Below are 22,750 nucleotides of genomic sequence, written 5' to 3' on the forward strand. Positions count from 1 at the left end.
GTCTTGGTTAATGTGTCTTGGCTAATGTGTCTTGGCTAATGTGTCTTGGCTAATGTGTCTTGGCTAATGTGTCTTGGCTAATGTGTCTTGGCTAAGGTGTCTTGGCTAATGTGTCTTGGCTAATGTGTCTCGGCTAATGTTTCTTGGCTAATGTGTCTCGGCTAATGTGTCTTGGCTAATGTGTCTTGGCTAAGGTGTCTTGCCTAAGGTGTCTTGGCTAATGTGTCTTGGCTAATGTGTCTTGGCTAATGTGTCTTGGCTAAGGTGTCTTGCCTAATGTGTCTCGGCTAATGTGTCTTGGCTAATGTGTCTCGGCTAATGTGTCTTGGCTAATGTGTCTTGGCTAATGTGTCTTGGCTAATGTGTCTTGGCTAATGTGTCTTGGCTAATGTGTCTTGGCTAATGTGTCTTGGCTAAGGTGTCTTGGCTAATGTGTCTTGGCTAAGGTGTCTCGGCTAATGTGTCTTGGCTAATGTGTCTTGGGTATTGTGTCTTGGCTAATGTGTCTTGGCTAATGTGTCTTCGCTAATGTGTCTCGGCTAATGTGTCTTGGCTAATGTTTCTTGGCTAATGTGTCTCGGCTAATGTGTCTTGCCCAAGGTGTCTTGGCTAATGTGTCTTGGCTAATGTGTCTTGGCTAAGGTGTCTTGCCTAAGGTGTCTTGGCTAATGTGTCTTGGCTAATGTGTCTTGGCTAATGTGTCTTGGCTAAGGTGTCTTGCCTAATGTGTCTCGGCTAATGTGTCTTGGCTAATGTGTCTCGGCTAATGTGTCTTGGCTAATGTGTCTTGGCTAATGTGTCTTGGCTAATGTGTCTTGGCTAATGTGTCTTGGCTAATGTGTCTCGGCTAATGTGTCTTGGCTAATGTGTCTCGGCTTATGTGTCTTGGCTAATGTGTCTTGGTTAAGGTGTCTTGGCTAAGGTGTCTTGGCTAATGTGTCTTGGCTAATGTGTCTTGGCTAAGGTGTCTTGGCTAATGTGTCTTGGCTAATGTGTCTTGGCTAATGTGTCTTGGCTAAGGTGTCTTGGCTAATGTGTCTTGGCTAATGTGTCTTGGCTAATGTGTCTCGGCTAATGTGTCTTGGCTGATGTGTCTTGGCTAATGTGTCTTGGCTAATGTGTCTTGGCTAATGTGTCTTGGCTAATGTGTCTTGGCTAAAGTGTCTGGGCTAAGGTGTCTTGGCTAAGGTGTCTTGGCTAATGTGTCTTGGCTAAGGTGTCTTGGCTAATGTGTCTTGGCTAAGGTGTCTTGGCTAAGGTGTCTTGGCTAAGGTGTCTTGGCTAATGTGTCTTGGCTAATGTGTCTTGGCTAAGGTGTCTTGGCTAAAGTGTCTTGGCTAAGGTGTCTTGGCTAAGGTGTCTTAGCTCATGTGTCTTGGCTAAGGTGTCTTGGCTAAGGTGTCTTGGCTAATGTGTCTTGGCTAATGTGTGTTGGCTAAGGTGTCTAGGCTAAGGTGTCTTGGCTAATTTGTCTTGGCTAATGTGTCTTGGCTAATGTGTCTCGGCTAATGTGTCTTTGCTAATGTGTCTTGGCTAAGGTGTCTTGGCTAAGGTGTCTTGGCTTATGTGTCTTGGCTAATGTGTCTTGGCTTAAGTGTCTTGGCTAAAGTATCTTGGCTAATGTGTCTTGGCTAAGGTGTCTTGGCTAATGTGTCTTGGCTAATGTGTCTTGGCTAATGTGTCTTGGCTAATGTGTCTTGGCTAATGTGTCTTGGCCAGTGTTGTGAACGGTGATGTTCATTGACATGCAATTGTTGACATTCACTCTGTTCGAAGATTCGCATTCGCAGCCAGCTCTTTCATTTGATATTCACGTTAAAAAATGTCATTCGACACAATGACATTTTTTGAATCCATTCATTTGACTATTCGTTTGACCATCAATAGTAGGCTACGCAAACCTTATAGTTTGTCTTGTAATTGTGTTCACGTTATTCGTAATTTACCAGTGTGAAATTTCGTTGAATTTTTGCTGATTAAAAGATGGCTTGCACATCAGGATCTAAGCGGAAGCTGCGTGATATTCTAATTGAAAACTGCGTTTCTTCAGAAAATGGTTTAATGATATGCACTATTGACACTGTTAATGGTTGCAGATATCGACAAAAATCTAAGAAGTTTGATCCGGGAAATTTTATTCGCCACATAAGAACGGCACATCCAACGTTGGCTACAGCCCATGGATTACAGCAAGTAGATTCTTCAGCTCCCGGAAAACAAACAAAAATAATGAAAGTTCCAGTAGCTTTGGACCAGCAAAAGCTGCTAGAGGGCATAATTAAACTGGTCTGTTTGCACAACGTGCCCATGATGTGCGTAGAATGGGAAGGTTTTAAGATTATCCTGCAACCCATATGTGATGCCCTGAAAGTAGAATTAAATCGCAAAAATCTTGTCTGCCACCTGGGAGCTGCCGTTGAAAAGATTCGATCTGCGATATTTTCTGCCGTCCAAGGAAACCTTCTTTGCCTTAAAATAGACAGTGCAACACGTCTCGGACGGCATATATTGGGTGTTAATATCCAGTTTTACGATACAGAACAAGAAGATATTGTTATTTATACCATCGGTAATGTATCTTCAATGGTTATAACTTTTCCGAAAATGTTTTTACAGTCTGAAAAATATCCCTTGTATAAGACTTTTAACATTCTCATTATCATGTAAATTGTTAGTAATAATCAAAACCATATATTTCAACAGGAATGATAGAATTGAACCAAAGGCATACTGGAAAGTATCTAAAAAGAAAAATTTTGGAAATCCTGGGCATGTACCAAGTGACGTTAGATCAAATTTTTACGGTTACTTGTGACAACGGTGCAAATATGATCGCTACCGTCAAACAAATGCAATCAGATCTTGAAAACTCTTTTAATTTACCAACGGACGAAGACGATCACACGGATACCACCGAGCAGTTGGACTGGATGAGTTCCCTTGAAAAGGAATTTTCTAGCACAATTACGTTGGTGAGATGCGCCGTGCATACTTTGCAACTTTCGGTTGCGGATGTCGTGAAGAAATTTGATACTGAAATACACAAATGTACTGCAGTGTCGAACAATTGTCGAAAAATTGCGTATAAAGCCATTTTCAACGAAGAGTCTCTCCCACCACTGTACTCCAAAACAAGATGGGGTGGTATCTTTGAGATGCTCAAACATTTTTGTGACCACGAAGATTTATTTACCGACCTTGGTCAACAGTACCCGGAGCTAGGTAAAATATTTTTAAATTTACACTTTTTCATTATTCTAAAATAGTACTTCAATTTTAGATCTTATGGAACAATGGTCATTTATTAAGGAGTATGTTGAGGCATCTAAACCTGTATATATAACCACAAAAAAAATGCAAGCTAAACATACTTCTCTTAATGAGTTTTACCTATTATGGATGAAGGCCATAATTGAAATTAGCCCCATTCAAGAGAATCGCTTCGTTGATATATTAACTCGGGCCCTTAAACAACGGCTTGAAGTTTTAAAGGAGAATATGGTATTTAAGGCGGCGCTTCTTATAGATCCTAGGTTTAACTACTTGAATTCCCGGTTTTTTAATTCGGAAGAAAAAGAAGAAATTCGTGTAAGTGCAATGGATCAATCTAGATGCGTTACAACTGCAGAATTATTGATTACATTATTTTTTTTTTCATTTTACTGTAGGCTTTCATCATTGCAACTTCCGAACGCATGAAAAAGATAAAATCTAAGATCCTTATACCTATGGCACCTTCTTCATCCACCGAAACTCATACAACGCATAATAGCCCAACCGATTTCGACGTATTTTTTACACAACTATACGGAGGTTCACTACCAGAATCATATGTAGAAACGGAACAAACATCATCAAACAGATTTTACCGGCAACTTAATGCATTGGATTTAGAGACACACCAAAACTCATCATTCGATGTTTGGCAATATTGGATGATGCGAAAATCTACACATCCAGAATTATATGAAATAGCGACATTGTTATTATCAGTTCCATCGAATCAAGTGTCAGTGGAGCGTGCTTTTAGTGCACTTGGTTTGGTTCTTTCTAATAAGCGAACAAAGATGAGTGAAGATACTCTTGAAAACATTCTTTTGATAAAACTGAACAAAAGTCTGTTCGAAAAGATTCTTCCTAATCTTTACAAATGGAATGAAGAAGCTTTGTAGCAACTTAAATATGATAATACTTTATTCAAATTCATTGTTGTTTTGAAGTCAGCAATTATTTTCATTTCGTCTAATAAGCATATATATGACTTTTTTGTTGTTCCACTCAAAATGAAATTATCTGGCAGTGGATAATAACTAATATTGAATTTAAGCATTTTTCATTTGTGTGTTACTGTGAATCACATGATTTTAAAAAAGAAAACACATGAAATATAGGCGATCAAACGAAATTCAGTTCAGTGTTTTGTTTTATATGCAATAAGGTATGGCGGGTGTTGGCAAAAGATAGATTGGTTCTTTTTTATTCAGGCAAACATTGGTGGCCTTTACAATTAATCTTTTATTATACAGACTTTGGTCCTACTGGACTCATTCGCCTCTTTTTAAAATTAGACATCGAACCAGTGTTCCGGAAGCATTTTGAAAAAAAGTTTTTTTTTTGAGAATCTGATAGTTTATGTCAGTAATTTATATTCAATTAACAATTTGTTGAACGACTGTGCTTTGCAGGAATCCTTTAGGTGACACAAAATACGGTGTGGCGAGATTACCTGGAGCTATGATTGAGTGAAACCGTAATAAATCGCCCAAACTAAATCTTCATTGATTTCAATATAAAAAAAAAGAATATCTTAGTTTTATCCTAAAAATGAAAACTTCGGATATTATGTTTCGAAAAAAATGTCAAAAAATGTCAAATGACATTCAAACTACACTGTTTACATTTCAGGTCGCCGCAGAAACTCTGACGGTAAAACAAAAATGAATATCACTCCATGAATTTCATGTCATGGCAACGTTGAATGTCATCGAAGAAAAATTGATTTTGACAGACGCTTGCTACGAATGTCATAAAAAATGTTAACAGTTCACAACACTGGTCTTGGCTAATGTGTCTCGGCTAATGTGTCTTGGCTAATGTGTCTTGGCTAATGTGTCTTGGCTAATGTGTCTTGGCTAATGTGTCTTGGCTAATGTGTCTTGGCTAAGGTGTCTTGGCTAATGTGTCTTGGCTAATGTGTCTTGGCTAAGGTGTCTTGGCTAAGGTGTCTTGGCTAAGGTGTCTTGGCTAATGTGTATCGGCTAATGTGTCTCGGCTAATGTGTCTTGGCTAATGTGTCTTGGCTAATGTGTCTTGGCTAATGTGTCTCGGCTAATGTGTCTTGGCTAAGGTGTCTTGGCTAATGTGTCTTGGCTAAGGTGTCTTGGCTAATGTGTCTTGGCTAATGTGTCTTGGCTAATGTGTCTTGGCTAATGTGTCTTGGCTAATGTGTCTTGGCTAATGTGTTTCGGCTAATGTGTCTTGGCTAAGCTGTCTTGGCTAATGTGTCTTGGCTAATGTGTCTTGGCTAATGTGTCTTGGCTAATGTGTCTTGGCTAATGTGTCTTGGCTAATGTGTCTCGGCTAAGGTGTCTTGGCTAATGTGTCTTGGATAAGGTGTCTTGGCTAATGTGTCTTGGCTAATGTGTCTTGGCTAATGTGTCTTGGCTAAGGTGTCTTGGATAATGTGTCTTGGCTAATGTGTCTTGGCTTAAGTGTCTTGGCTTATGTTTCTTGGCTAAGGTGTCTTGGCTAATGTGTCTTGGCTAATGTGTTTTTTCTAATGTGTCTTGGCTAAGGTGTCTTGGCTAATGTGTCTTGGCTAATGTGTCTTGGCTAAGGTGTCTTGGCTAATGTGTCTTGGCTAATGTGTCTTGGCTAATGTGTCTTGGCTAAGTTGTCTTGGCTAAGGTGTCTTGGCTAATGTGTCTTGGCTAAGATGTCTTGGCTAAGGTGTCTTGGCTAATGTGTCTTGGCTAATGTGTATCGGCTAATGTGTCTCGGCTAATGTGTCTTGGCTAAGGTGTCTTGGCTAATGTGTCTTGGCTAAGGTGTCTTGGCTAAGGTGTCTCGGCTAATGTGTCTTGGCTAAGGTGTCTTGGCTTATGTTTCTTGGCTAAGGTGTCTTGGCTAATGTGTCTTGGCTAATGTGTCTTGGCTAATGTGTCTTGGCTAAGGTGTCTTGGCTAATGTGTCTTGGCTAATGTGTCTTGGCTAATGTGTCTTGGCTAAGGAGTCTTGGCTAATGTGTCTTGGCTAATGTGTCTTGGCTAAGGTGTCTCGGCTAATGTGTCTTGGCTAATGTGTCTTGGCTAATGTGTCTTTGATAAGGTGTCTTTTCTAAGGTGTCTTGGCTAAGGTGTCTTGGCTAATGTGTCTTGGCTAATGTGTCTTGGCTAAGGTGTCTTGGCTAATGTGTCTTGGCTAAGGTGTCTTGGCTAATGTGTCTTGGCTAATGTGTCTTGGCTAATGTGTCTTGGCTAATGTGTCTTGGCTAAGGTGTCTTGGCTAATGTGTTTCAGCTAATGTGTCTTGGCTAATGTGTCTTGGCTAAGGTGTCTTGGCTAAGGTGTCTTGGCTAATGTGTCTTGGCTAATGTGTCTCGGCTAAGGTGTCTTGGATAATCTGTCTTGGCTAAGGTGTCTTGGCTAATGTGTTTCGGCTAATGTGTCTTGGCTAATGTGTCTTGGCTAAGGTGTCTTGGCTAAGGTGTCTCGGCTAATGTGTCTTGGCTAAGGTGTCTTGGCTAATGTGTCTTGGCTAAGGTGTCTTGGCTAATGTGTCTTGGCTAATGTGTCTTGGCTAATGTGTCTTGGCTAATGTGTCTTGGCTAATGTGTCTTGGCTAAGGTGTCTTGGCTAATTTGTTTCGGCTAATGTGTCTTGGCTAATGTGTCTTGGCTAAGGTGTCTTGGCTAAGGTGTCTTGGCTAATGTGTCTTGGCTAATGTGTCTTGGCTAATGTGTCTTGGCTAATGTGTCTTGGCTAAGGTGTCTTGGCTAATGTGTTTCGGCTAATGTGTCTTGGCTAATGTGTCTTGGCTAAGGTGTCTTGGCTAAGGTGTCTCGGCTAATGTGTCTTGGCTAAGGTGTCTTGGCTTATGTTTCTTGGCTAAGGTGTCTTGGCTAATGTGTCTTGGCTAATGTGTCTTGGCTAATGTGTCTTGGCTAAGGTGTCTTGGCTAATGTGTCTTGGCTAATGTGTCTTGGCTAATGTGTCTTGGCTAAGGTGTCTTGGCTAATGTGTCTTGGCTAATGTGTCTTGGCTAAGGTGTCTCGGCTAATGTGTCTTGGCTAATGTGTCTTGGCTAATGTGTCTTTGCTAAGGTGTCTTTTCTAAGGTGTCTTGGCTAAGGTGTCTTGGCTAAGGTGTCTTGGCTAATGTGTCTTGGCTAAGGTGTCTTGGCTAATGTGTCTTGGCTAAGGTGTCTTGGCTAATGTGTCTTGGCTAATGTGTCTTGGCTAATGTGTCTTGGCTAATGTGTCTTGGCTAAGGTGTCTTGGCTAATGTGTCTTGGCTAATGTGTCTTGGCTAATGTGTATCGGCTAATGTGTCTCGGCTAATGTGTCTTGGCTAAGGTGTCTTGGCTAATGTGTCTTGGCTAATGTGTCTTGGCTAAGGTGTCTCGGCTAATGTGTCTTGGCTAAGGTGTCTTGGCTAATGTTTCTTGGCTAAGGTGTCTTGGCTAAGGTGTCTGGGCTAATGTGTCTTGGCTTATGTGTCTTGGCTAATGTGTCTTGGCTAAGGTGTCTTGGCTAATGTGTTTCGGCTAATGTGTCTCGGCTAATGTGTCTTGGCTAATGTGTCTTGGCTAATGTGTCTTGGCTAATGTGTCTTGGCTAATTTGTCTTGGCTAAGGTGTCTCGGCTAATGTGTCTTGGCTAATGTGTCTTGGCTAATTTGTCTTTGCTAAGGTGTCTTGGCTAAGGTGTGTTGGCTAATGTGTCTTGGCTAAGGTGTCTTGGCTAAGGTGTCTTGGCTAAGGTGTCTTGGCTAAGGTGTCTTGGCTAATCTGTTTCGGCTAATGTGTCTTGGCTAAGGTGTCTTGGCTAATGTGTCTTGGCTAATGTGTCTTGGCTAATGTGTCTTGGCTAATGTGTCTTGGCTAATGTGTCTTGGCTAAGGTGTCTTGGCTAATGTGTCTTGGCTAAGGTGTCTTGGCTAATGTGTCTTGGCTAAGGTGTTGTTGCGAATAAAGCTAGCCGCGCGATGTTTTAGGTAAGATTCTACCTAAACTCAAACTAGATAAAGAACTCGATCATACGGTTTAAAGGACTAGCTTAAGAAGAGAAGCGGGCGATATAAACACAGTGCGTAGGCCACGTGAAAAGGATAGGTCAGGACGAATAGGAAGTAGGAAAAAAGCTTTCTTTCCAAAAGACGAAGCGAACGCGGCAGGTCGGAAGAGGATACAAATCTTTGATTGTTATAAATAAATCCAAAGAGTATTAAATCAAGCCGCGTAAATTTTGTGGTAGTCGCCACAGTTTCATCAAAGATTTCTCTTTTCTCTTCAAACTACAAATATCATCATTTGCTGAGCGATCGAGCACGCTAAAAGGGTAGGGTGAAAAGGCAAGGCGATCGAGCAACGAAGCATAGGACCAGCAAAGTTAACCGATCCCAGTAATCACCGAACAAGCGGCGATCCAGCGAAACAGGACGTTGAATTTGTAGGAGAAAACAAACCCATGGAAGGCAAGGATCAAGCCAGAGAGAGCGAGACGCCGAAAGGTAAGAGCGTTTCATCGATGGTTGAGCAAGTAGAGGAACGAGCGGGGGCATCCCAAGCGCCGGAATCGAAGCCTCAAGTGGCGCAGGCGTCAGGGCGTAAACGAGCCGTCGCTCGTAAAACGAATGAGCTTACTATAGGAGATAAGCGAGAAGAAGAAGAAAAAGATTTACGCGCGTTACAGTTGCAGCATGAGCGACAGATGCGTGAGATAGAGTTGGCACACGAGAGAGAGATGGCCGAGATGCGATTTGAATTCGAACGTAAAAGTGCGATAGCAAAACGATCATCGCGAGAACGTGTTACCAGTGAACGTAGTGACTCTTCCGAAGGAGAAGAAGAAGAAGAGGAAGAAGAAGGAAGAAGAGAAAAGGTGAACGTGCGTAAAAGTTCAAAAATACTAAGTCGGAGTCAAGTGCAAGCCAGGAAGTTTATGTCAAAAAGTCTTCCAAGCTTTGATGGGAAACTCGAAAATTGGCCGTTGTTCTATAACAGCTACAAAGACACAACTGAAGAATCCGGTTACTCGCACCTTGAAAATCTACAACGACTAAGAGAATGTTTAAAAGGTGACGCATTAGAAGCGGTAAGAAGCCGTTTGCTAGAACCCAAATCAGTTCCCGGTGTAATAGAAGACCTGCGCTGTTTATTCGGTAGGCCAGAAAGGCTGCTAAAATCGTTGCTAACTAAAGTGCGAAATACACCACCGCCCGACGCCAACAAACTTGTAACGTTTATAACATTCGGAATCGCGGTTAAACAATTGTGCGATCATCTAAGGGCAGCGCAATTAGAAGAGCACCTAAATAATCCGCTCTTGGTAGATGAGCTTGTAGAGAAGCTTCCTGCTGACTATCAGATGCAGTGGGTACGATACAAACGTTACAATTGTGGAAGGGTATTAGGCGTGTTTGCGAACTTCATCGATGAAATTATGACCGATGCGTCGGAAGTGGCAAAGTTCGAAGAAAAAAAGGATGAAAGGCATAGAACACATAAACGGCAAGTGCAAGCAAACTCTGAGATGACAGACCAGTCCGCGAAGATGAAAACATGCTGGATGTGCAAGAGTGAGCAACATAGGGTGCGTGATTGTGACAAGTTTAAAAGCAATGCGGTTTCAGGACGACTAGAGCTAGTATCGAAGCTGAACCTATGTAAATCATGCCTTAACAGCCATAAAGGAACATGCCGATTCACCAAAAGATGCACCTTTGACAACTGTAATGAAGAACATCATCCATTATTGCACCAACAAAAAGCAGAGAATGCAAATGAAGGATGTAATGCTCATAGAGACACAAGAAAGGAGACGATTTTAAGAGTGGTAGCAGTGACACTACGTTCAGGTGACATATCATACGATACAACGGCGTTTTTAGATGAAGGGTCGTCGGTGACGATGTTAGAAGACGGCGTTGCAGATAAGCTACAAGTGAAAGGCGATCACGAACCATTTACCATCTCGTGGACAGCTGAAATGACACGTCGTGAAGAGAACTCGAGGAAAGTGAATATTCTGCTTTCGGCTACAGGATCGCCCGAGCAGTTTGAGCTACGAGGAATACGCACGGTGTCAAAACTCGTGATACCCAAGCAAGAATTATCGCTCACGAAGGTTAAAGCGCAATATGAGCATCTTAAAGATATTCCTATTCAAGACAAATGCGCGAAAGTTCCTAGAATGCTCATAGGTTTGGACCATCTGCATTTATTTGCCCCAATCGAATCCCGGATAGGTCAGCCTAATGAACCTATAGGTGTGAAAACAAAACTAGGCTGGACAATCTACGGACCAAAACCAGAAAAGAAACCACAAGTCGAATATATACATTTCCACACGACCGGTCAAATCTCGAATGAAAAGTTGCATGACGTGATACGAGATTGTTACAGAATCGAAGAAAGCGGAATTTCATCGGCGCGTGCAGTAGAATCAGACGACGATAGAAGAGCGCGTGATCTATTAGAATCGACAACAACTAGAATCGGAGAACGATTTAAAACAGGTCTACTGTGGAAAAATGATGAAAGAAAGTTTCCTGAAAGCTTCACGATGGCTAAACGGCGACTGGCTGGACTAGAACGCAAACTAATGAAAGATTCACAACTAGAACGAGCTGTGCGCAAACTGATTGATGAATATATAACGAAGGAGTACGCGCATAAGATCACGAAAAACGAACTTGAAGAAACCCCAGCAAGCAGTGTGTGGTACCTTCCCCTGAATGTAGTCCAGAATCCTCGCAAGCCAGGGAAAATAAGATTGGTGTGGGATGCAGCGGCAACAGTTCGAGGCGTGAGCTTGAATTCGGAATTACTAAAAGGGCCCGACATGTTGTGTTCACTACCATCCGTGATTTTCCCCTTCCGTGAACGACGTATTGGATTCGGTGGTGACATTAAAGAGATGTACCACCAAATCAAAATCAGCGAAGAAGACAAACAGGCACAGAGGTTCCTGTTCACAGCTGGTAGTGGAGAAACAGACCCGCAAATTTTCGTGATGGACGTGGCGACTTTCGGAGCAACGTGTTCCCCTTGTAGTGCGCAATACGTAAAAAACCTAAACGCGGAGCAACATCGGGAGCAATATCCAGAGGCTTGTGCAGCAATACAACTTCGTCATTACGTTGACGACTATTTCGACAGTGCCGATACCGTAGATGAAGCGTTGAAACTAGCGAAGGATGTAAAATACGTTCACTCGAGAGGAGGTTTTCTAATTAGAAACTGGGTGAGCAACGCGGAAACGTTCTGTACGGACATGGGTGAGGAAACGGCTAAATCAATGATCCATCTAAGTGACAAATCCGGCGAAAACGCATCTGATCGTGTTCTAGGTATGATATGGGAAGTGAAAAGTGATTGCTTTAGGTTTGCAACCCCTCAAATCATGAAACGAGACGAACATCCTACAAAGCGTAACGTGTTAGCATATGTTATGTCTATATTCGATCCAATCGGACTCTTATCACCACTTACCATTTTAGGAAAAATGTTGGTACAGGATTTGTGGAGAACCGGGTGTACTTGGGACGAGGACATTAACGATGAAGAATACAAAAAATGGCAATTATGGAAAGAGCAGATGAATGCTATCGAAGACGTGAAGATTCCGCGATCTTACTTTGGTAATGCAGTGTCACGCGAATTAGCCGAAATACAACTTCATGTGTTTGCTGATGCAAGTGAAAACGCGTATGGTTGCGTCGCGTATTTTCGAGTCGCGATATTAAACGAAGTTCGTTGTGCTTTAGTGATGAGTCGTACAAAAGTGGCCCCTTTGAAACAGCTAACCATTCCTCGCATGGAACTACAGGCAGCGTTATTAGGCGCTAGGCTAGCAAATACGGTGAAAAATAATCACAGGTACTCAATAGCGAAACAATACTTTTGGAGTGACAGTCAAACCGTGTTATCGTGGATAAGATCCAACCAGCGTAAATACAAGCCTTTCGTGGCATTTCGTGTAGGAGAAATACTAGAATTATCTTCAGTGGTAGACTGGAAATGGGTTCCTACGGAAGAAAACGTCGCGGACGTGCTGACTAAGAAAATTTCGGGATGTTTCGAAAAGGAAAGTGCATGGATTAAAGGACCAAAGTTTCTCTACCAACCTGAATCGGATTGGCCGCAACAACCGAAATTATCTACAGATATCAAAGAGGAGTTACGAGCAACTCATATGTTCCATGATGTGCGACTACAAGAATCATTTGAAGTTGTAACGAGAGTTTCGAAATGGACAGTTATGGTACGCGTGGTGGCTTGTGCAATTCGATTTATATCTAACTTAAAAAGAAGGAGAGCTGGTTACAATATCGAATGTATTAAACCAACAAAGTCTATGGAGAAAATATTGGACATTGTACAGGAAAACGCAAGAACTAGGATACAAAAGAAGGACTTAAAAACAGATGTGAAATTCATACGGGTTCCGTTGAAACAGGAGGAGTATCAGAAGGCGGAATGTTTCCTACTTAAGATTGCTCAAGCAGAAGCTTATGCAGATGAACTCAAAGGGCTCGTCAAGAACCAGGATAAACCATCAGATCAGTGGTATGCGTTGGAGAAAAGTAGTGAAATTTACCGTTTGACGCCACTCTTAGATGAAAACGGAATAATGCGAATGGATGGTAGGACGAAAGCAGCGGAAACTTTGCCGTTCGATTTAAGGTTTCCTATCATATTACCTAGAGGACATGAAGTTACGAGGAAAATTATACAACATTACCACGTGAAAAACGGACACGCATTTCGCGAAACAGTGAAGAACGAGTTAAGGCAACGGTTCTACATCGAACATTTGAATGCGGAAGTTAGGAAAGTCATCAGTGTCTGCGCGTGGTGTAAAGTGAATAAAAATCGTCCTACTGTACCCAGGATGGCACCCTTGCCAATTGAAAGGCTGAGTCACCACCAACGCCCGTTTAGTTGCGTAGGCGTTGACTATTTTGGGCCCATAGATGTGGTAGTAGGGCGCAGCAGACAAAAAAGGTGGATAGTCTTATTCACTTGTTTGGTGGTTCGTGCAGTCCATTTGGAGATCGCTCACGATTTGAGCACTTCGGCATGCTTGATGGCTATCCGGAGATTCGTGTGTCGTCGAGGACCGCCTATGGAGTTTATTTCGGATAACGGTACCAACTTGAAAGCCGCCAGCAAGGAAATCGTACAAAAAATCCGCGATATCGAGGAAGAATGCGCGGAAGAAGTCACGAGCGCTCACACAAGCTGGCGATTTATTCCACCCGGAACTCCACATATGGGTGGCGCATGGGAGCGGCTAGTTAGAACCGTGAAGGAAGCTCTTGGGGTGTTGGTAAGTGGCGTAAGACTAACAGACGAAGTCCTTTTAACTTCCGTTTTAGAAGCAGAAGATTTGGTAAACTCTTGCCCGCTCGTATACGTGGCTGATGACACAGTGGATTCGTTGACACCAAACCACTTCTTACGAGGCGTATCTCCAAATGAGCCCCAGCTTCTACCGCCAGTTCCACATGCAGCGGAAGCCCTTCGTGACAACTATAAACGCTCTCAGTTGCTAGCAGAGGAAATGTGGCAGCGATGGATAAAGGAGTATGTGACGAAGCTAAATGACCGGACTAAATGGATTGATGAATCGAAACCGTTGAAAGTGGGCGACCTTGTGTATGTAGTGGACGGTAAAAATAGAAAGTTGTGGGTTAGAGGGATTGTAGAAGACACGATCATATCAAACGACGGAAGATGTAGACAGGCCTGGGTGAAAACGAAAAGTGGATTGTTTAAAAGGGCAACGTCAAAGCTAGCAGTTCTTGAGATAGGAGGTAACACTTGCTCGACCTAAGCGATAGACCAAGGTTACGGGTAGGGGTGTTGCGAACAAAGCTAGCCGCGCGATGTTTTAGGTAAGATTCTACCTAAACTCAAACTAGATAAAGAACTCGATCATACGGTTTAAAGGACTAGCTTAAGAAGAGAAGCGGGCGATATAAACACAGTGCGTAGGCCACGTGAAAAGGATAGGTCAGGACGAATAGGAAGTAGGAAAAAAGCTTTCTTTCCAAAAGACGAAGCGAACGCGGCAGGTCGGAAGAGGATACAAATCTTTGATTGTTATAAATAAATCCAAAGAGTATTAAATCAAGCCGCGTAAATTTTGTGGTAGTCGCCACAGGTGTCTTGGCTAAGGTGTCTTGGCTAATGTGTCTTGGCTAATGTGTCTTTGCTAATGTGTCTTGGTTAATGTGTCTTGGCTAAGGTGTCTTGGCTAATGTGTCTTGGCTAAGGTGTCTTGGCTAAAGTGTCTTGGCTAATGTGTCTTGGCTAAGGTGTCTTGGCTAATGTGTCTTGGCTAATGTGTCTTGGCTAAGGTGTCTTGGCTAATGTGTCTTGGCTTATATATCTTGGCTAATGTGTTTTGGCTAATGTGTCTTGGCTAAGGTGTCTTGGCTAATGTGTCTTGGCTAATGTGTCTTGGCTAAGGTGTCTTGGCTAATGTGTCTTGGCTAATGTGTCTTGGCTAATGTGTCTTGGCTAAGGTGTCTTGGCTAATGTGTCTTGGCTAATGTGTCTTGGCTAAGGTGTCTTGGCTAAAGTCTCTTGGCTAATGTGTCTTGGCTAAGGTGTCTTGGCTAATGTGTCTTGGCTAATGTGTCTTGGCTAATGTGTATCGGCTAATGTGTCTCGGCTAATGTGTCTTGGCTAAGGTGTCTTGGCTAATGTGTCTTGGCTAATGTGTCTTGGCTAAGGTGTCTTGGCTAATGTGTCTTGGCTAAGGTGTCTTGGCTAATGTGTCTTGGCTAATGTGTCTTGGCTAAGGTGTCTTGGCTAATGTGTCTTGGCTAATTTGTCTTGGCTAAGGTGTCTCGGCTAATATGTCTTGGCTAATTTGTCTTTTCTGAGGTGTCTTGGCTAAGGTGTCTTGGCTAAGGTGTCTTGGCTATGGTGTCTTGGCTAAGGTGTCTTGGCTAAGGTGTCTTGGCTAAGGTGTCTTGGCTAAGGTGTCTTGGCTAAGGTGTCTTGGCTAATCTGTTTCGGCTAATGTGTCTTGGCTAAGGTGTCTTGGCTAATGTGTCTTGGCTAAGGTGTCTTGGCAAATGTGTCTTGGCTAAGGTGTCTTGGCTAAGGTGTCTTGGCTAATCTGTTTCGGCTAATGTGTCTTGGCAAATGTGTCTTGGCTAAGGTGTCTTGGCTAAGGTGTCTTGGCTAATGTGTCTTGGCTAATGTGTCTTGGCTTATATATCTTGGCTAATGTGTCTTGGCTAATGTGTCTTGGCTAAGGTGTCTTGGCTAATGTGTCTTGGCTAATGTGTCTTGGCTAAGGTGTCTTGGCTAATGTGTCTTGGCTAATGTGTCTTTTCTAAGGTGTCTTGGCTAAGGTGTCTTGGCTAATCTGTTTCGGCTAATGTGTCTTGGCAAATGTGTCTTGGCTAAGGTGTCTTGGCTAAGGTGTCTTGGCTAAGGTGTCTTGGCTAATGTGTCTTGGCTTATATATCTTGGCTAATGTGTCTTGGCTAAGGTGTCTTGGCTAATGTGTCTTGGCAAATGTGTCTTGGCTAAGGTGTCTTGGCTGAGGTGTCTTGGCTAATCTGTTTCGGCTAATGTGTCTTGGCAAATGTGTCTTGGCTAAGGTGTCTTGGCTAAGGTGTCTTGGCTAAGGTGTCTTGGCTAATGTGTCTTGGCTAATGTGTCTTGGCTAATGTGTCTTGGCTAATGTGTCTTGGCTAAGGTGTCTTGGCTAATGTGTCTTGGCTAATGTATCTTGGCTAATGTGTCTTGGCTAATGTGTCTTGGCTAAGGTGTCTTGGCTAATGTGTCTTGGCTAATGTGTCTTTGCTAATGTGTCTTGGTTAATGTGTCTTGGCTAAGGTGTCTTGGCTAGGGTGTCTTGGCTAAGGTGTCTTGGCTAATGTGTCTTGGCTAATGTGTGTTGGCTAAGGTGTCTTGGCTAATGTGTCTTGGCTAATGTGTCTTGGCTAATGTGTCTTGGCTAAGGTGTCTTGGCTAAGGTGTCTTGGCTAAGGTGTCTTGGCTAATGTGTCTTGGCTATTGTGTCTTGGCTAAGGTGTTTTGGCTAAGGTGTCTTGGCTAATGTGTCTTGGCTAAAGTGTCTTGGCTATTGTGTCTTGGCTAAGGTGTCTTGGCTAAGGTGTCTTGGCTAAGGTGTCTTGGCTAAGGTGTCTTGGCTAATGTGTCTTGGCCAATGTGTTTTGGCTAATGTGTCTTGGCTAATGTGTCTTTGCTAAGGTGTCTTGGCTAAGGTGTCTTGGCTAAGGTGTCTTGGCTAATGTGTCTTGGCTAAGGTGTCTTGGCTAATCTGTTTCGGCTAATGTGTCTTGGCTAATGTGTCTTGGCTAATGTGTCTTGGCTAATGTGTCTTGGCTAAGGTGTCTTGGCTAATGTGTCTTGGCTAAGGTGTCTTGGCTAAGGTGTCTTGGCTAAGGTGTCTTGGCTAATGTGTCTTGGCTAATGTGTCTTGGCTAATCTGTTTCGGCTAATGTGTCTTGGCTAAGGTGTCTTGGCTAAGGTGTCTTGGCTAATGTGTCTTGGCTAATGTGTTCGTTCTGATCTGTCATTTTGATCGTTCGCTTGTGGCTATCTCACGCTCTGTTTTTTACCAGTATTTTTGTGTGCAAATCGTAACTTATCGTTATCTGTGCATATACATGGTCTGTGTTGTTTCCTGGTGATCATTCCTGTTATATCCCGAGAGATCCTCCTGTGAATCTGAAGCAGTTATTTGCGTTTGTTTATCGTTCCTGTTTGCTGTTAGTTGCATCTGCAGTTCGTCGCTATGGCCGCATCGTGTCCTTCGTGTCTGCAATCGGTAATGGGAGAAAGTGTTTACTTGTGTGCTGGTCTATGCAATAACACCTACCATCAAGCTTGTCTGGGGATCTCGGATGAAGTTATGACTGAAATCCTGAAACCAGGATCACAATCATCGTGGTCCTGCGCGAGCTGTACCGCCCTACGAGGCTGCAAAGCCACGCTGCTGGAGGAGTTTACGGATATTCTGTCCAACTTTAAAACGGTGTTGTTGAATGAATTTGATCGTCGCTTATCAGAATCGTTTGCTGCAATTAAAAGCGACATTCAGACAACGGTCAACAAACGAGACGCTAATTCGCACACCATCACGCAGCCTGTATTGCAAAACGCTCACCTGTTGGATATGCAACATACTCTCTGCAACACTTACACACCGCTCAGTACACGAAATAGTGACACTAGCACATCGAGGAATGCTCCGAAACGTAATGCGCCTAAACGTAGGCTTGTTGATTACACTCCACCGAAAACATCTTCTACCGACAGTGCCGCACCATTGCTTTTATGCACGGCTCCCATCTTAACACCGTCTCGTGCCTTACCAACGGTCCCACCAAAGGAACCGAAATTTTGGTTGTATTTTACCCGCATCGCAAAACGGTCACGGACGCTGATGTAAAAATAATGGTCGCTCACCAATTAGGCATCGATGACGTCACAGTAATAAAGCTGCTGCCACGGGATCGCGATATGAGCACACTCACCTTTATATCATTCAAGGTCGGGCTGTCGCTGGCGCACAAAATCAAGGCATTATCTCCTTCTACATGGCCATCTGGTTTGGTCTTCCGTGAATTCACTGACCGACGCACTAACGTACAAAATTTTTGGTATCCTGCACCGCAGAACCCACCTCGCGACCCACCAATGGATATCATAGTAAACACGCAGCACATGTCACCGCACACAGAAACTACCTCACGTGCCAAACCACAGATAACACTTCAAACCGATCACACCACACACACCGCACCACTGACAACAGCATCAATTCGGCAATAGAAATTTCACCAGTAACCGATCATATACACGTGTATTACCAAAACGTACGAGGAGTGCGCTCTAAAAGTGACAACCTTCTGTTAGCTATTGATGAATCTGACCACGATGTGATCGTGCTTACGGAAACCTGGCTGAACGATTCTATCGCATCCACGCGCTTTGCAGATAACACCAGCACCATTTACCGCTGCGATCGAAATATGGATAACAGTCTTTGCTCTCGGGGCGGTGGAGTATTGATCGCATGCTCTGCTATTCTCACCACTTCTGAAGTTACGCATACTTTTCCATCGCTCGAGCTTACCTGGATTTGTATCAAGATGAACCATGTATCGGTGTTCATCGGTGTAATTTACATCCCGCCTGATCGTAGAAATAGTGAATCCATCCTGCATGCTCTACACGAGAGCGTAAGTGTAATTTTAGAGCGGATGAAACCCTCTGATTTGCTGCTGCTGCTGGGTGATTTTAACACCCCAAATCTCTGTTGGAGCGTATCGCCTACGGACACCAAATGCTACATTCCTGCTTCAACTTCCGGTAACGACTGGCTACTTACAGACGGTATGACCCTTAATGGACTGTCACAGATTTCGGGAGTGAAAAATGTGATCAACCGCCAACTCGATCTTATTTTTGCCAATCCTTTGGCCGCATCGTCCTGCTCTAATGTCTGGGAATCATCTACACCGCTGCTTAAACTGGACAAATACCATCCTGGACTGGAATTTACCTTGTGAATCCCATCGATCATACCGGCTCCAACCAGACACATTCATCGAAATCCTGACATGAACAGAATCAGACGTTATAATTTTCGTAAACTTGACTACCCTACCTTCGTACGGATCGTAGCTAACTCGGACTTTAACTTCATCGAATCTGCTGCAACAATTGACGACGCCGTGACTCAACTGAACAATGTTATCCTTTCATCCTTTGCCTCTTGCTGTCCTTTTCAATACCCTCCCTCTAACCCGTTGTGGTCGAACAGGTGTCTTAGAGCTCTTAAAGCTGACAAGAAACGCTCGTTCCGGGCTCTAAGACGTACTCGTACATCCCATGCCATACAAGTCTATAAATACGCTTCGACTGCATACCGTATCTATAACAGGGCATGCTATAAATCATACCTGGCACGCCTTCAGTTTAGATTTTCCAGTGGCCCTCGATCATTCTGGCGTTATGTCAATGCTCGTCGCAAAACCAACGGCATCCCCTCCACTATTTCCCTGGGCAATGACGTGGCTGATACACCCCCTGGCTGCTGCGAACTGTTCGCTAGGCATTTTTCTGGCGTGTTCGTTGATCCATGCAGCAGTACAGTGTCTCTCTCGGAAAGCTTGTCCCTCACACCTAGCAACGTTTTTAGTTGTAACACAGTCCAACTAAATGTTGAAGTGGTTCTACAAGCCCTAACAAAACTCAAATTTTCTTTTGCACCAGGTCCAGATGGAATACCATCCTGTGTCCTAAAGAAATGTAGTGCCTTTTTTGCGCCAATTTTGCTTCGTCTGTTTTCAAGATCGTTTCGTGATGGTAGTTTTCCATCTATTTGGAAAACTTCCTGGATATGTCCTATCTTTAAAAAAGGAGATCGTTCAGTCGCGTCCAATTTTCGTGGTGTCGCAATCCTTTGTGCTATGTCTAAACTCTGTGAATCCATCGTCCAATCGTATATCCTTCCTATAGTGACTAAGTACATTTCTCCCCACCAGCATGGCTTTATGCCTAAACGTTCTACTTCGACAAATCTTATGTGTTTTGTGTCTTTTGTGATGTCCCATATCGTTCGTAAAAGTCAAGTAGACGTAATTTATACCGACTTTAAAGCAGCCTTCGATAGTTTGCCCCATGTTTTGCTCTTAGCAAAACTCGCGAAACTTGGATTTGGTAGTCCAATTTTAGCTTGGTTGGGATCCTTTCTCTCGAATAGATCCTATACAGTTAGATTGGACAACTCCTTTTCTTCGTCATTTGTGGGCTTGTCTGGTGTCCCTCAGGGAAGTGCACTTAGTCCTATCCTTTTCTCCCTTTTTATCAATGACTGCATCAATGTTCTCCCAATTGATGGACATCTCCTTTATGCTGACGATATAAAAATCTTTCTTCCCGTGTCCTCGTCCTACGATTGTCGATCTCTCCAGAGTTTTTTAAACAATTTCTCTCTGTGGTGTTTGCATAATGGACTGGTGCTCTGTCCACCTAAATGTTGCGTCATCTCTTTCGGGAGACCTGCTGCTGCCCGGCTGTCTTGGGACTATGTGGTATGTGTGTACCTATGTGGTACCCAAATAAGCAGGGAATCCACTGTAAAAGATCTTGGGGTCTGGTTGGATGAGGGTCTCTCGTTCGCTACTCACACCAACCATGTGATCAATAAAGCGAACAGAGCATTAGGCCTCATTATGCGCATGTCTTCGGAAATTCGCGATCCTCTTTGTCTTAAGGCACTGTACTGTTGCTGGGTTCGATCCGTTCTTGATTATGCCTGCGTCGTGTGGACTCCAGCTGGAGGTACTGCTATGCAGAGACTAGAGAGAGTTCAGAGGAAATTTACGCGCTTCGCAGTACGTAGATTTCTTCACGGTTACTCCGTTCCTGTACCCTCCTATTCTCTCCGCTGCCGTTTGCTGGGTTTAATAGAAATTGAATCCCGCCATTGGCAAGCGCAGTCCTACTTCATTGCCTGCATCCTTTCCGGCGATTTCGATGTTCCTTCCCTTTTATCTTCCCTACCACTGTATGTTCCCTCTCGCAGACTTCGCGACAGGCCTCCCATCTTTATTCCAACCCGCCGTTCGGTTTTTGGCCAGAATGATCCCTGGTTAAGAGCATGCGCTGCATCACCTGTTCGATTTCAACGTTCCCATTTCCCACTTTCGCACTCGCCTCCTTAATAATTCCACCTTCCCCTTATAATCAATCTTGCTTCCTCTTACAACATCTTCCATATCCCTTTCTTCCTACTCCCCTAGCTTGTAAGAACCATTGTTAAACCCATGCGGCAGACAATTTGACGAATAAATAAATAAATAAATAAATAAATTAATAAATAATGTGTCTTGGCTAATGTGTCTTGGCTAAGGTGTCTTGGCTAAGGTGTCTTGGCTAAGGTGTCTTGGCTAATGTGTCTTGGCTAAGGTGTCTTGGCTAAGGTGTCTTGGCTAAGGTGTCTTGGTTAATGTGTCTTGGCTAATGTGTCTTGGCTAATGTGTCTTGGCTAATGTGTCTTGTCTAAGGTGTCTTGGCTAATGTGTCTTGTCTAATGTACCTTGGCTAATGTGTCTTGGCTAATGTGTCTTGGCTAATGTGTCTTGGCTAATGTGTCTTGGCTAATGTGTCTCGGCTAATGTGTCTTGGCTAATGTGTCTTGGCTAAGGTGTCTTGGCTAATGTGTCTTGGCTAATGTGTCTTGGCTAAGGTGTCTTTGCTAATGTGTCTCGGCTAATGTGTCTTGGCTAATGTGTCTTGGCTAATGTGTCTTGGCTAATGTGTCTTGGCTAATGTGTCTTAGCTAATGTGTCTTGGCTAAGGTGTCTTGGCTAAGGTGTCTTGGCTAAGGTGTCTTCGCTAAGGTGTCTTGGCTAATGTGTCTCGGCTAATGTGTCTTGGCTAATGTGTCTTGGCTAAGGTGTCTTGGCTAAGGTGTCTTGGCTAAGGTGTCTTGTCTAAGGTGTCTTGGCTAATGTGTCTTGGCTAATGTGTCTTGGCTAAGGTGTCTCGGCTAATGTGTCTTGGCTAAGGTGTCTCGGCTAATGTGTCTTGGCTAATGTGTCTTGGCTAAGGTGTCTTGGCTAATGTGTCTTGGCTAAGGTGTCTTGGCTAAGGTGTCTTGGCTAAGGTGTCTTGGCTAATGTGTCTTGGCTAATGTGTCTTGGCTAAGGTGTCTTGGCTATTGTGTCTTGACTAATGTGTCTTGGCTAATGTGTCTTGGCTAAGGTGTCTCGGCTAATGTGTCTTGGCTAAGGTGTCTTGGCCAATGTGTCTTGGCTAATGTGTCTTGGCTAATGTGTCTTGGCTAAGGTGTCTCGGCTAATGTGTCTTGGCTAATGTGTCTTGGCTAAGGTGTCTCGGCTATTGTGTCTTGGCTAATGTGTCTCGGCTAATGTGTCTTGGCTAATGTGTCTTGGCTAAGGTGTCTTGGCTAATGTGTCTTGGCTAAGGTGTCTTGGCTAATGTGTCTTGGCTAATGTGTCTTGGCTAATGTGTCTTGGCTAAGGTGTCTTGGCTAATGTGTCTTGGCTAATGTGTCTTGGCTAATGTGTCTTGGCTAAGGTGTCTCGGCTAATGTGTCTTGGCTAATGTGTCTTGGCCAATGTGTCTTGGCTAATGTGTCTTGGCTAAGGTGTCTTGGCTAAGGTGTCTTGGCCAATGTGTCTCGGCTTATGTGTCTTGGCTAAGGTGTCTTGGCTAATGTGTCTTGGCTAATGTGTCTTGGCTAAGGTGTCTTGGCTAATGTGTCTTTGCTAATGTGTCTCGCCTAATGTATCTTGGCTAATGTGTCTTGGCTAATGTGTCTTGGCAAAGGTGTCTTGGCTAATGTGTCTTGGCTAATGTGTCTTTGCTAATGTGTCTCGGCTAAGGTGTCTTGGCTAATGTGTCTTGGCTAATGTGTCTTGGCTAATGTGTCTTAGCTAATGTGTCTTTCCTAAGGTGTCTTGGCTAATGTGTCTTGGCTAATGTGTCTTGGCTAATGTGT

At 43.5% G+C, this 22,750-nt stretch overlaps 2 protein-coding genes across 2 annotated transcripts in view; both read left to right on the forward strand.

Moving 5' to 3' along the window:
• LOC125774396 (uncharacterized) overlaps positions 1 to 22,750 on the forward strand; it is a 158,030-nt gene that overhangs the window by 109,115 nt on the left and 26,165 nt on the right. Inside the window, exons 17-19 of the mRNA XM_049444624.1 lie at positions 713 to 936; positions 1,273 to 1,356; positions 5,894 to 15,999. Of these exons, the coding sequence (XP_049300581.1) occupies positions 8,687 to 14,059 (5,373 nt within the window). The 5' untranslated portion in view covers positions 713 to 936; positions 1,273 to 1,356; positions 5,894 to 8,686 and the 3' untranslated portion in view covers positions 14,060 to 15,999. The remainder of the gene's footprint in view (positions 1 to 712; positions 937 to 1,272; positions 1,357 to 5,893; positions 16,000 to 22,750) is intronic.
• LOC125774397 (uncharacterized) lies at positions 2,604 to 3,266 on the forward strand. The gene has a single exon (XM_049444625.1). It carries the CDS (start codon positions 2,706 to 2,708, stop codon positions 3,264 to 3,266), a length of 561 nt encoding a protein of 186 aa, XP_049300582.1. The 5' UTR covers positions 2,604 to 2,705.

The sequence above is a fragment of the Anopheles funestus genome, unplaced genomic scaffold (genome assembly GCF_943734845.2).
Source record: "Anopheles funestus unplaced genomic scaffold, idAnoFuneDA-416_04 scaffold_36_ctg1, whole genome shotgun sequence".
Classification (NCBI taxonomy): Eukaryota; Metazoa; Arthropoda; class Insecta; order Diptera; family Culicidae; genus Anopheles; species Anopheles funestus.

Coding starts and splice junctions, on each gene's coding strand:
- LOC125774397 (XM_049444625.1), top strand. CDS start 2,706: ATGATAGAATTGAACCAAAGGCATACTGGAAAGTATCTAAAAAGAAAA.